Source organism: Poromitra crassiceps, assembly GCF_964638095.1.
Source record: "Poromitra crassiceps genome assembly, chromosome: 15".
Taxonomy (NCBI): Eukaryota; Metazoa; Chordata; class Actinopteri; order Beryciformes; family Melamphaidae; genus Poromitra; species Poromitra crassiceps.
In genome coordinates, this window is record NC_139634.1 from 31,243,447 (window position 1) to 31,261,230 (window position 17,784).

A 17,784-nucleotide genomic window follows, 5' to 3' on the forward strand; every position below is an offset into this window, starting at 1 on the left:
CATGAGATACCATACCACTATAAAAGAAAATGTTTTGATTGTTCAAAATATGCTTTTACATGTGTGAATGTCAAAGTTTTAACTAAGAACTCCTACTTTCAGATACTGCTCATGTTTTAACTTATCCCTAGGTTTTCTATCATAACCCATAATCGTAACAACCATATTATATTGGCATAATAATAGATTTAAAGGTGTTTAGTCTGTTGGTGATATGTTACCACAATAAAACACAACAAAAGACAGCAGTTATTTTCATATAACATCTTTATAGAAAACTTTTTTCACATTTCCAAAAGAACTTTTTTTGCATTTTATTTTTTTTATTTTTTTATTTAATTTTTTAGGTTCATTGTCCATTTATTTACGTGGTAAATTTGAACAATTGTAACATCCATCTGTGTCAAAGGCTCTTGCTGAGATGCTGGGGCTTGTAGGAGGCGTCCGATAGAAACGCAGACATTCACAACTGTAACAATCGACCGACACCAAAAGATGTCTGTAGCGCTTTCAAACAGTTCCCATCCAACTACGTAAGTCAGATGGGGGAAGTTTCCCAGTCAACACCAATAATGGCAGCTGTAGCCAAAGCTCACGTTCGGCCCACAGTAGTCACGTCCTTCCTCTTCAGCAACACTCCAGTTCAGCCTGAAGGCACCTGTGTTACAGCGCTTTTGCTTTTGTCGATATGCACCAGCACTTCTATTTCTGTCCATGTCCTGCGGGTCCTAACAGCTAATCCTAAGAGTCTTCAACACCTCAACATCTAAACAGGGTGCAGCGCAACAAGCAGGACTTCGCATCAAACCCAGGAACAAGAGAACAATCATAGTACTCTATAGTTTACAAAAATGGTAAAAAACAAAAACCAAACAACAAAAAAGACAGAGAGAGAGAAAAACGAGATACAAAATCTAGCTTGCACTTTGTTCTGCTATCTGCTTTGCAAATTGTACCATGGATTTTGACTTGGTAATCTGCTTTAACACAGCTCACCAAAATAAGCTTTTGACAAAGTTCAGAACACAAGTCTGAACTGTTGAGTTTTTAAACTCAAACCAGTACAGATCTACTTGTGGGCATGGGCATGGGCACCCCCCCCCCCTCCAATCCATCGCATCACTTTAATTTTATGAATGGTCAAGGTTTTCTTGACTTTTGGTCTGTGATGGATTCTCCTTCATTTGATCACTGCCAAAGCATGTCACTATAAAAGGAACAAAACTCGCTAATGGCTCAGCTTATTCTTCACTGTGCGAAACAGCTCACTGACCTCCTTTATTTCTAACTACTTTTTTCCATTTTGATTCTTTAGATTGAATTTTAGATAGAATTGTATTGGGAATATCGGGGGTCTTGTTACTACACTCAAATCTGGGGGGTTTCAAATTAGAGCCAAGTCTGAAAGTTGGAGGACAAACAGTCTCAAAATCTGTTACACATCATACAGTGGACAAGAAAGGCGCAAGACACACATACTGTGTCTCCATTTCTACTACTAAGCTACCTTGCATTATAAATATATAAAGTTAAAAAAAAGTGCTTATTAAAAGAAACTATTGTGATGCGATAACCTCCAGCAGTGTCATGTTTGTGTTTGTTCTTGACCAGCACTAATATGAAATGTTAGGGAGCTTTGAGAGCAGAACGACCGTCCTTCACCATCCACCAACACTGACTTGGATTGTCACAAAAAATAGATATTTATGGCCAGGTCTCCCGATAACATTCATTCAACTCGTACAAAAAAAAGATTAATTGTTTTAGAGACAAGAATAGTTGAATACAAAAGAACTGATAGACCATCAAAGGAGAGTATTGGCCACTGGGAACACATTGCTACGATGAAGCACTCTCTGCTTTTGTCACAGATTAAGTTGGAACACAAAAACAATAGCTACAAATTAAAATAACTAGTAAATAATTGCACATAACCTTTGAGAGCCGAGATGTTTGATATGAGGAACGTCACAATGCAGAGTCTGAAGAGCGGGAACCATTCTTACAGGTACATCTCTACCTGTGTGCCTAGTGCTCTGTATCCTTTCAAAGTGCCTCTCTCTTCCCCCACTTCGCTGTCTGCTACTGTTTCCATCCTTGTATATCTCAACTTGGTCTCTCTGTACCGTTGGAGAGTTTGACTCTGTGCCTCTCCAAGCACCTAGGCAATCATGTACTGAGTGATGGCTCTCAGGGCGTAGAGGAGCTCAGCCTGCAACCGGGCCTCCATGACCAGTAAATTCACATGTATCTGAGGGAGAGGGAAATTCGAGGAATTACTTAGAAATAGCGGCGAAAGCGGATGAAACAGGATTTAAAACAGGATTAATAGATAAAAAACATTAATATAAAATATATACCATACAAGTGAAATACCACAAATTGGAACTAAGCTTACTTCCTGTTGCAGTGTTTGCTAATACAATAACTAACAGGAGATAAACTAGAGTCCAAACTGTTCCCTAGCAACAGAATTCTGGTTAAACGGTCTACAGACTGAGGAGGTGTAACAGTCTACAGACTGAGGAGGTGTAACGTCTACAGACTGAGGAGGTGTAACGGTCTACAGACTGAGGAGGTGTAACGGTCTACAGACTGAGGAGGTGTAACGTCTACAGACTGAGGAGGTGTAACGGTCTACAGACTGAGGAGGTGTAACGGTCTACAGACTGAGGAGGTGTAACGGTCTACAGACTGAGGAGGTGTAACGGTCTACAGACTGAGGAGGTGTAACGTCTACAGACTGAGGAGGTGTAACGTCTACAGAGTGAGGAGGTGTAACGGTCTACAGACTGAGGAGGTGTAACGTCTACAGACTGAGGAGGTGTAACGTCTACAGACTGAGGAGGTGTAACGTCTACAGACTGAGGAGGTGTAACGGTCTACAGACTGAGGAGGTGAGATGGTCTACAGACTGAGGAGGTGTAACGGTCTACAGACTGAGGAGGTGTAACGTCTACAGACTGAGGAGGTGTAACGTCTACAGACTGAGGAGGTGTAACGTCTACAGACTGAGGAGGTGTAACGTCTACAGACTGAGGAGGTGTAACGTCTACAGACTGAGGAGGTGAGATGGTCTACAGACTGAGGAGGTGAGATGGTCTACAGACTGAGGAGGTGTAATGTCTACAGACTGAGGAGGTGTAACGTCTACAGACTGAGGAGGTGTAACGTCTACAGACTGAGGAGGTGTAACGTCTACAGACTGAGGAGGTGAGATGGTCTACAGACTGAGGAGGTGAGATGGTCTACAGACTGAGGAGGTGTAATGTCTACAGACTGAGGAGGTGTAACGGTCTAGAGACTGAGGAGGTGTAACGGTCTACAGACTGAGGAGGTGTAACGGTCTACAGACTGAGGAGGTGTAACGGTCTACAGACTGAGGAGGTGTAACGGTCTACAGACTGAGGAGGTGTAACGGTCTACAGACTGAGGAGGTGTAACGTCTACAGACTGAGGAGGTGTAACGTAAAGGCCGTCTTACCCGTTCTGAAGGTTTGAGTGGGGTCAAAGGCAGCAGAAATGCTGGAGTCTTGGTAACATCCGGAAAGCAGGCCACAGCCTTGATGTAGAGCTTTAGATCCCTCTCCAGCAACTGGTTCACTTCTCCATAATCATAATCATCATAGCTGTAACCATGCACACATGTATATACGTTGAATAAAAAGTTCTAGGAGTTATTCTTAGAAAGTGTGTGAAATGAAGTGTGTTTTCTCTCACCGTATTCCCAGCACACAGTGGATGTAATTCCAAATTGCCCTCTTCAGGTCGGCGCTGTGGGGCGAGGGGAGGGTGGTGACGCTACGGAATCGGTCATCCAGCAGATGCCCGATGTCCGAATACAACCTGTTGACCAAGGAGAAGCCGTGGTCCTCCCACGAGTAGTCCTGTAGAGTCAATACAACAGCACTCAGACTCAACGTCAAGGCTATCAAATATTAAGACATCACTTTGATAGCACTAGACCTCTGGTTCTCAAACTTTTTTGGCTTCAGTACCCCCCTTTCCCTGATTTCTAAATGCAAGTACCCCCTTTATTCAACTAGAACATTTTGCTTCGAAAACTGCAAGAGAAAACTATAGCAAATATGATGCAATGAATGAATGATAAGTAACCCACCCTTTGCATATTATAACATTACAAAATGAGTTGCAATTAAGTGCCTCCTAAGCAGATTTATTTTAACGTTTAATTTATGTTCATCATTTATTACGTTTGTCCATTTCCCTTTCTCTCAAGTACCCCCTGTACTACCTACACGTACCCCTAGGGGTATGCGTATTGCGTACCCCAGTTTGGGAAGCACTGCACTAGACTGAGCACTACAATATTACTGCATAGCATCATTCAAAAGATACTGTAGACAGTATATGGACAATAGTGAAGAGAATGGAGTCAAGATGGAGTCAACAAAACATGCAGCAAATCCAATTTAAATACGCAGCCACTTTTAGCTCAAATAAATAAAAGATAAGGCGCAACTGCTCTTGTCATCATTTGTAATTTTCTCTTGTGCCAGTTGTGGAACTAATTTGGATTTGCTCGCCTGACAAATCTGTTGAAATATGTGGAAAACTTCAGTGAGGAGCCAGCTCTGCCTGCAGTTCCCCGAGTGCTCACACCAAATTCACATCTTGATCTGGCCGGTGGCCATTTGCAAGTTAGTCAACCTGAGGCAGATCGTCTCAAACTGATTCTGACTGTCACACTGATGCATTATCAGCAATTATTGGTCATGGTGCGCAAAATGCACTTTGGCCATAAAACGGACCATTCAAATACCAAATAACAGTTAGGAAACTTGACCTGTTTATGCCAAAAGGCCGCTAAGCTGTGACAGACTATGATACTGGATCATACTCACATGGTACTGAATACTGATCCAAGTTTATTGACAAGAACACATGCTTACTACTGCCCCAGTGGGCGTCGTTTGCAATGTCAAATGTGATGTCCTCACCTGCACTCTGAATACTTGGAAGTGGTCCTCCTCCCTGCGGGCAAACTCCTGATAACAAAAGTCAGGGTCTGTTATAAAACGCGAGGGGTCGGCGAAGTATATCAGCTCCTCCTCTTCTTCCATATCTAAAAAAAGGAGACGATGAAAGGAAAGAAGAGAGAAGGCAGGCAGAGAGTGCGTCAAGAAATGTAGTTGAGTGATAATTACTCAAGTTCCACACCATGTGGGCTAAATTTAACTTTCATGATAACCATCACATATTGAGTGATGATGAGTATTAGTGTGTGTGTGTGTGTGTGTGTGTGTGTGTGTGTGTGTGTGTGTGTGTGTGTGTGTGTGTGTGTGTGTGTGTTCCTTCCTGTACTCATTCGCCAAGTAGGTTACCTGTTTGTTGGAGTGTCTGGGACTGGAGGAGCCGCTCCCCTCTCTTCTCTCTCTCCTCGTGGGACTTGTGAATCCTCTCTTTTAGATAGGCCACATCACAACTGGAGTCCAGCGACTATCAAGACAAACACCAGAGAGAAAAGGACCAATGAAGTCAAACGTGCCATCAGTTAAATGATGTCGTCTGGTGTGTTCAATGCATTGTTACCATCAACTCATCTTGTTTCCCCCCCTCCTATTTCCTCCCCAATTGTACTTGGCCAATTCCCCCTGCTGTCCCGGTCATTGCTCCACCCCCTCCGCCGATCTGGGAAGAGCGGTACACTAGCACATGCTTCCTCTGATACATGTACAGTCCCCCCCCCCCCCAGTTCCCCTCCTCAAGGTGCCTCAACTGACCAGAGGAGGCGCGAGCGCAGCGACCAGGACTCATACCCCACCGACTTCCCACCCACAGACACGGCCAAATGTCACGGTATAAGTGATCCATCTATTTCACATGATGAATAAATATTCTGAAGCAATACACTAAAAGCTAAAAAAAAATGCAAAAGCTTGAAGAATTGAGTGGTATGTTGTGAGAAACAGAAGATATTTTGGCCAAATTAAGCAAACATACACATACACCTTCATACCCATTTCTATCATATATTTCCCAGTTAGATTACTTTGTGTAGATCTGCTATGGAGAGAAAAAAGAAAAAGAAAAATCTCTACCAAATGCATTTCTTTAGCACAGCAAACATGCCAACAGCCCAGAGGGGAGGAATACTGTACAGCAACACTGAATCCTCCAGGCCGCTGACTGAAATGAAACAGCCGAGTAGTAGCAGTTATTACCCGTCGTCGTGCGATGTGCTCTGAGGCCGTGGCGAGGGACAGGGGCACGTTGGCGTTGCCGTTGGCAGCATCAAAGGGGCAGAAGGTGGGCGGGGTGCCGTGAGGAGACTTGGGGAGCGGGACAGAGTCGGCGTCTGTGCCCGAGCCAAACACAAAGCTGCAGAGGGAGTGGCAGTGAGCCAGCAGCACCACCGCCTGCACCAGCTCCGCCAGCGACCAGCACTGCTCCCCTGTCTTCAGGAGCGTCTAGAGGCATCAGAGACAACACAACATGACCATACAGACACCATACAGACACCATGGATAGGGAGGGAGTGGGACAGTACTGCTGCAATTGATATAGGCAAACCAAATGTCCTGCTGCCTTATTATTAGGGACGGGACGATATGCTCATCTCACGATACAATTCGATGCAATCACGATACAATGTCATCTATACATTTCCGTGACAACAAAGTATGACGGTGAAGAATTATATTTATTTCTGAGCCACAAATCTCTCCTGCAATTGCATTGGCTTGCTGGAATCATAATCAACAATTTAAATTTGTCATTATAAAGTGCAAATAACACAATTTGGATGGAGAGCTTGTGAAATTAAGATGGGCAAGCCATCTCATTTGTGATCACTACAGCAGAATTAATCAAATTTTTTGTACTGCAATATATTCACATTATTTATTGAATTCCTACTCATGGTTCATGTACATGACGTTGTGCGTGTGTGGTTCCTCTCTACATGTTGTGCTGGGCGTTGGGCTGTACCTGGATGTGTGAGCAGGCAGTGAGCCAGGGTTGGTGGGCCAGCACCTTGTTGATGTGGTCGAGCAGGCGAAGGCGAGGGGGCGCCGCCTCCAAACCCTGCAACCACAGAGGGTCGCCCCCCACCCTCAGGAAGTGGGCCGAGTGCAGAGACACTAGGTAGCTACAGCGATGCCGCGCTGCAGCCTGGAAAGCACCAGAAGAAGAGGTTGAGGAAAAGAAATTCTGAGAAATTACCAACTCAAACAAAAGAGCACATTATTCTTTAATTATTTGGGAATACTCTATTGCTGCCTGAAGGAGAACATCTTCTTTTTGCTCGCCCCTCTCCTCCACAGCACGGTCAGTTACAGAACAAAATCCCCTAAATGATATGTTGTTTGAGAGAGTACTACAGAAAACAATGGCCAGGCATTAGGATTCGGGGGTTTGTTAGAGCGTTAGCGTAGCCAGATCACTGACCATGATGGCGATGTAGTGGCGGTATGGCAGTGGTAGGGGGCCGTCCATGTGCAGGATGTAGTGCTGTGTGCGCAGGAAGCTCTCCAAGTACTGAGGGTGAGAGGCCATCTGCTGAGACACGGCGTCCACGCTCCCCCTGCTGACCAGAGCCTTCATGAACAGCAGCGACACTCGCTCCTTCTCAGCATTCACCATCACCTGCACAGACACCAAGAGAGAGGAGGGAACAGGTTGGTATCCAAGGGTGAAAAGAAGAAAAAAAAGGGGAGGGGGGGATAAATAGATAGATAGATAGATAGATAGATAGATAGATAGATAGATAGATAGATAGATAGATAGATAGATTAGATAATGTGTGTATGATGCTGAGGGCAAAGTAACCATAGGCACAGTAAAGATCATCCTCAAGGGTTTTTGCGGCTCTCATACAATGAAGTGCTCGGTCTGAAAGGTTCTCTTCAAAATAGTGTTTACACAAGAATGAAAAACTGGAGAAAATAAAGAGCGGAAAAAACAGGCTCCCTCTTAATCAAACACAGTTTAGAGACCAATAACTCGGAGCTGACCATCCTTTGGGCATTATCAAAACTCATTTTGTAGCCAAAGCAAGTTGGGCAATTGCAGTGGTTTGGTTTCCAAACTGGGGTACGTGGAGGTACTACAGGGGGTACTTGAAAGAGGAAAATAGCATCTAACAATCTATCATGAAAATACATGATGAAACCTTCAAATAAATCAGATCGGGAGGCACTAATTGCAACTCTTTTGCTCAATTTCTTATTTTGTAATGTTAAAATTCTTCAAAAGCGTTATAACATTCATCCATTGCATCATAAGGCTAGTTTTCTCTAATGGTTTTCTAAGCAAAATGTTGTAGTCGGGTAAAGGGGGTACTTGGATTCAGAAATCAGGAAAAGATACTGAAGCCAGAAAAGTTTGAGCACCACTGGACTAGAGAGACAACTGGTATAGATTTCAGTGTCCACACCCGGTGTTCATAGGCCAAGAGTGAGCTTATACACCTTCAACTCAACTGTGAGGAGGAGCCGTCTGAGGGGAACGGCTGCAGTGATGCTGTAATAACTGCGCCACTGGCAAGTGGCTGCATTCCTCATCTTATTCTTCTCTCCAAATAAAACAAGCAAACATGGCTGCTCAGCAGGGGGCTCAGCAGGCACACAGACACTGACTCATGGTGGCTACAGCAGGGTCACATCTCAGATACATTTTGACCACAACCGTCCGCTATGGTATCACAAAACACAGATGAGCCAACATGAACTTACAGCACAAAACAAGTCGAATGCCTGCATGAAAGCAAACAGAAACTATAAGCTGCGGAATACACAAATGTAAACAGGGGAGGGGGGGGTAAGAAAGTTTAATTTCAAAGGGGATTTACATGCTGGGAGGAACCGTAGATGAAGGAGCCCATCTGAAAGCAGGGCTTAGGACTAGGAGGCCTTGCAGAGGGAAGTTCCACACAGTGAAGGAGTGGAGGAGACCAAACACACAAACAGAAGAACCACTGGGCGGGGGGGGGGGGGGGGGGCTGAAGCCAAGAGAAACAGACCCATGTGGAGAGGGAGCTGGACTGCCCATAGGCAAAGCCATTTATTACCTCTCCTGCCCTCTCATACACTGGCCTCTAGGAAAAGGTGTTTGGGACGGAGCACTCAGCACAGGCATGGGTGAGGACCCCGGCTCCCCTGTGTGTGAAATCTGAGTGCACAACAACCTGTCCAAAAGCCAAATGCTTCGCTGCAGCCTGAGCTATGCAACTGCTGGCAGAGATTCCTCCCTTTAGCAGCATGAATTGCTATCGAGGATTATTATGGGCCTCTCGTATCAAAGGTCAACGTCATGTCACACAGAGTTGCGGGAATGGCGACAAGTCAGAGCTTGTTACTTAATTTTGAGCCCCACGCAGCTCTTTGGCATCCAGCACCATGTTTATCTGACTGGTAGCTCCATGTGGTATTTCACTTCTCCCTGCAGTGGATGAGTTTCCTCCCGATCCTGCAGGAGGCTCCACCTCCCGACGTATATAGAACCCGAGCTGAGATGTGAAGAAGGTGGATCACACACACATGATTTTCATGACAACATACTACTACGCGTGTAATTCACTCCTCTCACTTGGATTATTTTAACTGCCCATTCTCATCATGGTTGACTTGAGATAAGGTAACAGAGAACAGGGTGGGAGTGAGAGGGGCAATAGTGGACACAGACCGTGACCCACTTTTCTCTGTCAATGAACATGGGAGTTGGTCTGGACAGGACCCAGAGCACACAGGTGCCTGTCAGTCACACCTATTGACATTACTGCATTCACACAAGTAAGTACCCCTCTACAAAAACAACTGCTGCAGATTAGTATAGTGAGCCAGTCATAATCTGTCTTACTGGCCTGGTCGCTGGTGAAAGGGATTGGGCCTTGTACAAGCCAACATCTTAAGACATGTAGCCTACACTTTGTTTGCTTTGAGTATCCCACAGATTGTGAGTTCACTTTGGTGGCGTCGGAAGGGGGGGGGGGGGGGGGGTTATTGACGACTTATGGTTAAGGTTAGCGAGTCGAGCCCAGTAACTAATATTTTTTTCTTCCAGGCACCAAATTCTCTCAATCAGGTATAACCTAAGACATTGCAGCATTGAGGCTACATACAAATGGTCTCTCCATTCAGTTTGTTTTGACACAACAAACACAACGTGACTCGAGGGAGCACATGTCCTGCATCACATCTTCAATGAATTATGGTCATTGTAGTTCACTAACATGCTTTTGGCACTTTGAAGCATTGGTTAGAGAGCTGCCAGCGTCATGCATCACACCACGCGAAATGAATCCAAAACAAAAAGATCACTTGTAGTTGTCGGGCTGTTAAAGTCCCTGGAAACCAGAAATATTTTTTTATTATTTAGCATTTTGAGTTCATCACATCACAGGAACCTATGTTAATAAGCCACCAGCCAAATTTGAATGATGATGAACATCGCAAAGTATATAAATTTAGGTTTGACAGTCATGGCAAAAGTCATTTTTTCTCCTCTCTCTCTCTCTCTCTCTCGGAGGAGACCTGCTCGGAGGAGACCTCTCTCTCCATTAACGGAGAGAGAGAGAGAGAAGGAGAGAGAGAGAGAAGGAAAGAGAGATGGAGTGTGTGTGTGTTCGCGCGTTGCTCGGCGCATAGCACAGACAGAGAGGGTTTACAGAGAGGAAGAGATCTCTGCCGCTGCGCTACTGTGTGTGTCAGTGTGTGTGTGCGCGCGTGCGTGCATGCGTGTGACGTGTGTGTGATTCGATTAAATCTTATGACGTGATAAGATCATGCATTTTAGCATCAATGAGGAAATGGAAATCCAGACCTTGTAGAAAAGTGTTGATTTTTGGGGTTAGGGTTGAAAGTAATGTCAATTAATTTCTGAGGCACACAATTACTCACATAAGACCCTAAATGTAATAGTTAGAAGTTTTTTGTGGATTTTGGTTTCCAGGGACTTTAAGTTATGTGGACGAGACGCCCAAATATTAAACATGCAAGGGCAGGCAGTCACTTATGAAAAGCCAGATCCCTAATGTCCCACTGTGGCTATGTCACAACTTCATTTTGACAGGTCCCACTGTGGCTATGTCACAACCTCATTATGACAGGTCCCACTGGGGCTATGTCACAACCTCATTATGACAGGGCAGTAGGGTGGCACAATGACAGACTCTCGAAGCCTAGAGGGAACCCCACGGCCAACGGGGCACCACCAACTCCACTGCCCACTCCCCTGTAAACATACACTCACCGAGCACTATTAGGAATAGGAACACCTGCTTATTGCAATTATCCATTCAGCCAATCATGTGGCAGAGTGCAATGCATAAGATCATGCAGATACAGGTCAGCAGCTTCAGTTCATGTTCACAACATCAAACATCAGAATGGGGAAAGTGTGATCTCAGTGACTTTTGACCGTGGCATGGTTGTTGTTGGTGCCAGGCAGGCTGGTTTGAGTATTTTTCTGAAACTGCTGATCTCCTGGGATTTTCATGAGCAACAGTCTCTAGAATCTAGAGTTTACACAGAATGGTGTGAAAAACAAAAAACAGCCAGTGAGTGGACCAAAATGCCTTGGTGATGATGAGAGAGGTCAGAGGAGAATGGTCAGACTGGTTGCAGCTGACAGAAAGGTGACAGTAACTCAGAAAAAAACCTTTTACAACTGTGATGAGCAGAAAAAAGCATCTCAGAATGTCAACATGTGGAGCCTTGAGCCGGCTGTCACTTTGGTCGTCAGTTGACACGGAGCTGAAAGCTGATACCTACCCAGTATTAGTATGGTGGTGTTACTAATAAAGTGCTGCTCGGTGAGTGTATCATGTTTCACTGGGACTAGAGAGCAGTACAGCAGCACACCCACTGAAGAAACTAAAAGCCATCCAAACAGAAAAACACAGCAAATCTCTATAGGCCAGTCACCATTAAACTGTCATGTCATTAGTCTTGCACCACTATTAAGCCTACAATAATTTACGCTATAATTAGTACAGTAAAGATAAGAGACACCACCTACACATGTATGGTCAGAGGAGATGGAATTTGCCGCAGCATCAACGTATATTCCCTTCAAATTAATAATTATAATAAAAATAATAACAGTGTTTTGTCTCAACTCAGGAATATGTCTGGGCATAGACTACAGCAAATGTCAGATCGAAACAGGAACTTCTGTGCAGTCTCACGGCAGGAAATGACACATCCTACACAGTCTGCTGTGCTGCTGACACCATAACACTACAGAAAAACAAAACGTCAGATTAACCTACGGTTCAAGACAGCAGCCTATTGTGTCAAAGTTGTCTAATATGAATTTTAAAACATCCCCAACATTTCAAAGCATCTGAATTTTCTGGGGTTAATTTAATGATCGCGACCATGTATAATGATCCCAAATGACAAAGCTCTTCTCTCTTTGTTTGTTTTACAATTCAACTCCCTGGATTAAATCGGTGAACAAAATGTGTGCCATGTCACATAAGTGGTCCATCCTACATATTTAAACATTTTCATAATAACTAATCAATAGATTTGGATAATACACACCAAGATAGGAAGGTTCAGACCGGTAGCTGATTTCACAGCTGTGTCCTGAAACCCACGCACACACACACCACTGCATCTCTACATCAACAGCAGCACACATACAATAGCATACCTTCTCAAATGGCTAAAAAACTCCTTATTTATGGATCCACATGAAAACTAGTGGCCATAAAAAACCCCGGTGAGAAGGGTGTGTGTGTGAGCGTGGTTGTTATATACTGTATATAAAAAAAGAACATGACATCATAATTTTAGTAAACGGTGTAAAGCACTTTTCAATCTCAGATATACAGAGATGCAAACAGAAATAGTCTGAAACAGGCATATTAGCCTAAGGCCTTGTACACACAACTTGTTAAGTTGAAAAACTATGAATACAGCTTATGCCCAGAAGCTATTGATTTTGAAAAGAAGCCATTTTTCTAGTGAAAAACAGCCTCGAGCTTCAGGGTGAAGGAGACAAAGAGATGGCGATGTTGATGTTTATATTAGAGCGCTGCTCTATTCAAATCACAAGATGAATTCAAACTTGTGGCCTGGCCGGGAGAAGAAGAAGGGGGGGGGGGGATAGAAGGCCTGTTGTGAGAGAAGATTCACAGGTGCAGATCATTTGGCATTCAAAAAAAGGCAAACCAAAAAAAGAAAGAAAAAAGAAAAGGAAAAAGCCTCCCCTCACAACGTGCAAGAGGTCATTTGTTTATTGATCAGAGCAAAATCCGAGGCAGAAATGAAATGAAAAACAGGAGTGACATCACTGAAGGGAGGAAAGGTAAATGGAGACAAAGAGAGGCTTTGATAACAGGTTGACAAACAAAACTGCAGCACTGTATGCAGTCCACACACACACACACACACACACACACACACAGAAGAATATGAACAGAGAGGAGTGCACGACCAAGAGACAGAACAAAGACATGGGGAAAACGATGCCAGCAGTCTTCCAAGGGTAAATGTGTCAGCGTGAGATTGGGGGGGGGGGGGGGGGGGGGGGGGGCGTAGAGGGCTGCAGGAGGGGGCTGCAGATACTGGAGAAGGACATTCAATCTGCATTCCGATTGAGCCTGAAGGGGTCCCTCTCCTGACCCTATATCATGCGCCAGTCAGTGTCCTGGCGGCTTGAACCAACTCATCCCCCTCCATCACCGGAAACACAAGCAGCCAGGCCTGTTTTTGGCTTTGCAACCTGAACTCGGGGAGTAGCGCAAAACAACCAGCTGCAGCCCAAAGAGGGGCGGGAAGGAGCGCGGGGAGGAGTGGGGGCTGCTGGCTGGGTAGGACAGCAGACACGACCAAGACAAACAAACCACTCGGCTGCAGGATGAAGAAAGAAAGAGAGGCCAACCCAAATGAATGATCGGACCTGTCAGAAAACATGGCAGGCAGGTAGAGCAAGGAGACCTTGACTGGTGCATTAGAATAATGAGATAATTTATAACTGGCTTCGATAGGCCAGAGGCATGCGCAACTTATCACATCAAAGTCAGCTGCTAAAAATGGTTGGTGCCTGCCATTTATCAATTTTGCTTATTTTAGCATAGAGGGCTTGGGGAAAGAAATGTTGAAAGTAGCTGTTAACTCTCGGGCTCCTTTTCATTTGTATGGCCATTTGTCTCAGTACAAATACTTTAACGGTCAGGCTGATATCAATAGTTAGCCAGAGCTACAGGTAATATTCTAAGAGGCTGTTTATTTGAATGTCCGTTCCATTCACCTGGGCTATTACTACATTCTCATATCACAAATAGATGACAAGGCAGTGTTATCTTTTCACAGTCTAGCAAGACCCAACTTGCAATCAAAGATATGTGTTATATGTCGACTGAATGAACCTGAAGATAAACAACAACCAATGAGTGTTTAATTATGCACAGCAATACAGACTGTGCTTAAAACAACAGTGAAAGATTTGAATCCCTGGCTGGTCACATTCCTTCCTCTGTTGTTCCATTTCTGGATGTTAAGCTGCAGCAAACATGTCTTTGACTGCACTGAAAACAGCGCCCCCTCTCTGTTGCAAAATGAAAAGCACAGCAGAAGAGAAAAACAACTTTGATTGGCAGTCCAGTTCACCCAGCATAACAGCACAATAAAGTCGTCAACATTTGGGAGGAGGAAAATGGAACAATCGTCATTATAGGCGATGTGTCAAAAGAACATTTACATTGTTGTATCATGTATACAGGTCGTAAACTGTTATAGTGTCAGAAATGCCACTGCATTTCTTCAGTCTCATACTTGATCGACAATTTCTCAAGATCTTCAGATGATGTCATCGTCATTTATCGCTTTCTCCAGGACTGCAAGTCTGTTACAATAACTACACATTTCAGCTTTGGTAATTGGCTAAATCGGATCAACATAAAAGTTATCAATGAAAGGCAATACAACACCCACGCAGGACAATGGACTTGTGAAAACCATTCTTGGTGAACCAGGTCTTGGTTATGTATGTGCATGGCTCATGCAGTAATTGTGACCTTATCAGTTTACAAAGAATAAGACAACAATGGCTACATTTTGTTGTAAATATGCACATTTCAGTTCATACCAAAATGCATATTATTAAACATATAACGCTGACGTAAGGCTGCGAGTTTTATATAACAAAGATTTGTTGGAGATGGAAACATTATGTCTGCTAACGTTGAGCAAGGTGTCAATTCCTATGCATGCAACTGTATAAATGTCTTTAGCGTAATGCAACTGTTCCTCAACACTATGTTAGCTCGATGACGTTAAACCGTTAGCTAAGTTAGATCAGTTAAGTTGCTGCGGCTATGCTCGCTCGCTAGCCACTGTAACGTTACTAGCTATCGCTAGTTAACACACTAAGTAAAAAGTTTAGAGAGAAAATAATGTTAATTCATCGCGTTGGTTGTTAGTTGACCAAGCAGCCAGATAAAAGACACCAAGAAAGCTGAATGAGAGCTGGTTAAGAGACAAGCTGTTTGTGTAGAGAGAGAAAAATCCCCCTCGGCAAATGAATGAACGTTAGTCAGGAGTTCTAGATGAAGCTAACCTAGTTAGCCGCTAGTTTTAATTATTTTACAGCGGTATTCTATGTTTTGCGGTCTCGTGGAATACCAGGTTTAACTTACCTGTTTTTGGACTCGCTGGCATTGGGTTCTAAGGGGGTATTCCATTGTATTCGTACAGATGATCATTTTCCAAAAAGTATGCTATTGCATGGATGCGGCTGTGTCTTTCTTGGTACCTTTCCAAGCTAACAAAGAGCCTCCACAGCAGAAGCTGCTCTGTGCAGCTAGCAGCTCGAGCGCAGAACACCTTCCACCGTGCTGACAGCTCCAGTAACAGTGCGGCCAATCAGAGCTCAGGGGGCGGAGCCAGCTGACAGAGGGTTATCCAAATGCTAATGCACATCTGCAAACAACAGGCTGAGAGAGTGAAAAACAGGCCAGGGCACAGCTAGTCAGAGGGAGGCTCGGACTACCAAATAGACCCTTCTCACGGGGGGGCATGCAGGGTTAACACACAGGTGCAAGCAAAACACGAATGAGGGTTTCAAACTTCCATGATTGGAATGTGGAAACCCTCATTAGTGTTTTGCTCGCACCTGTGTTTATTCTGCCTTTTCGACACAAATGGCCCCCGTGAAAGGGGTCTATTCACAGAAAACCAGTTTCTTAGTGTTGTTTGGAAGTAGCAAAGTCTTACAGACGCCATCTCATGGTGGTTGAACTGTTGGACTTACAAGTGAATTAAGCAAGTAACCCTAACCAGAGCCCTAACCATCAGAGTTCCCCAGTCCAGAATATTATCTCCCTTGTTTACAACCTTCACATATTGGTAGCCTGGGTTTGAAGGTCTGAGGGTCAAAGATCTGAAGGTGTGCTACTCTTTCAGTGGCCATAGTTGCACCTTACCCTTAAACTACTATCTCAAACTGGATCACACTCGAGTTGTAAATCACACAAAACAGAACTTTGACTCAGTAGGGAGTGATTTAAGCAATAGATCATGACAGGCCGTGGTATAAGCATATAATACGGTCTGAAGTGATCTATTGCTTTTATAAAATGGTTACCAAGTACGGCAATATGAAAGTATAACTCAGATTTAAATTGCTTAACTCACTGTTTGGACCTGAGCCCCTCTGGCTCATGTCCAAACAGCTCACCTTCATATCAACTCTCCCATAAGGGGCTCAATAAAGTCCACACAGTGACCATTAACAGATTTACAAGTTTTAGAAAAGTAGAGAGCCAAAGTCACGCCCCTTCCGATAGGGCCCTATGCAGACCAGCATCAGAGTGAGTGGCTCTAACTGTGGTATATTTAGTTTGGTATAATTAAGCAATATAGCATGAGAGCTAGTGTGTTGTGGCAAATATATCCCGCTGATCAGTTGTTATCCCACAAGGCAGCAGGCCGAGTGGGATAACAACTGATCAGCGGGATATATGCCACAACACACGCTGCTCGAGTGCTATATTGCTTTTATAAAATGGTTTCCAAGTATGATAATATAAATATTATAATAATACTATAAGTCCGACTGGCATGGTATTCTGATAGAGTCAGTTGAAACACTACTGTAAGGCGGGACCTCTAGCAAGAAGATAGACGTGCGGGTGATTTGATTGGATCGTTCTGGAGACTGAAGTTGACATTGGCCAATCCTGGCGCTTGCTGAGAAGCTGAGAGCTTTCTGGAAACCCCGACAGGCAGCTCGAGCGCAGCGCTGCATTCTCAGCGCTTGCTGAGAAGCTGAGTGCTTTCTGCAAAGCCCGACACCAACTAACGTTACGGGGTTAAATGCGGGGTTAACAGCCTTTTTTTTGCAAAGAAGACATTAGCCCGCATCTATTCTTGTACAAAACATAATTTTCTGCGAAGTATTAGTAAAGTTATAAGCGAAGATCGATTCACAAGGATCTGACAGCTGTCTCCGCCATTTGTTTTTTTTGAGGTAACCAAAGACTTTTAGCAGAGCCGTATAGCTTTTAGTAAGAGAGTTGCCATGGCAACCAATAACCCATGGCCATGGGTTATTGGAGTGGGTTATTGGATTTATACAATGGCTGTGAACCAATCAGATTGCTTGATTTGAGAGAGCCGTTTTATAATGCTAAATATACCACAGCTGTGAGCCAATCAGATTGCTTGATTTGAGAGAGCCATTTTATAAATTGTAGTGTCCTCTAGAGAGAGAGTGGCATCAGCGGAGGACCAAAATGCACGACTCATTAGCCAATGAACAGTCTTGCGCTACTTTTGAATGCTAAAATAAAGCCGATAATGTACAATTTGA

At 44.1% G+C, this 17,784-nt stretch overlaps 1 protein-coding gene across 1 annotated transcript; it reads right to left on the reverse strand.

Moving 5' to 3' along the window:
* Nucleotides 1-291: 291 nt before the first annotated feature.
* On the reverse strand, nucleotides 292-15,744 carry sesn4 (sestrin 4). Its single transcript, XM_083652242.1, has 9 exons — nucleotides 15,611-15,744; nucleotides 7,411-7,608; nucleotides 6,952-7,134; nucleotides 6,186-6,431; nucleotides 5,346-5,460; nucleotides 4,962-5,086; nucleotides 3,721-3,887; nucleotides 3,485-3,629; nucleotides 292-2,251 (listed from the first exon to the last, which is right to left on the reverse strand). The coding sequence occupies exons 1-9, from the start codon at nucleotides 15,674-15,676 to the stop codon at nucleotides 2,162-2,164; spliced, it is 1,335 nt and encodes a 444-aa protein (XP_083508368.1). The 5' UTR covers nucleotides 15,677-15,744; the 3' UTR covers nucleotides 292-2,161.
* Between the last annotated feature and the right edge of the window lie 2,040 nt (nucleotides 15,745-17,784).

Bases quoted from the DNA above. Each gene is read 5' to 3' on its own strand.
- sesn4 (XM_083652242.1), bottom strand. From the start codon at position 15,676: ATGATCATCTGTACGAATACAATGGAATACCCCCTTAGAACCCAATGC. The intron at 7,135-7,410 runs GTCAGTGATCTG...GGTGCTTTCCAG, and splicing joins GCCACTACATCGCCATCATG to GCTGCAGCGCGGCATCGCTG. The intron at 5,087-5,345 runs GTAACCTACTTG...TCCTTTTTTTAG, and splicing joins CCAGACACTCCAACAAACAG to ATATGGAAGAAGAGGAGGAG.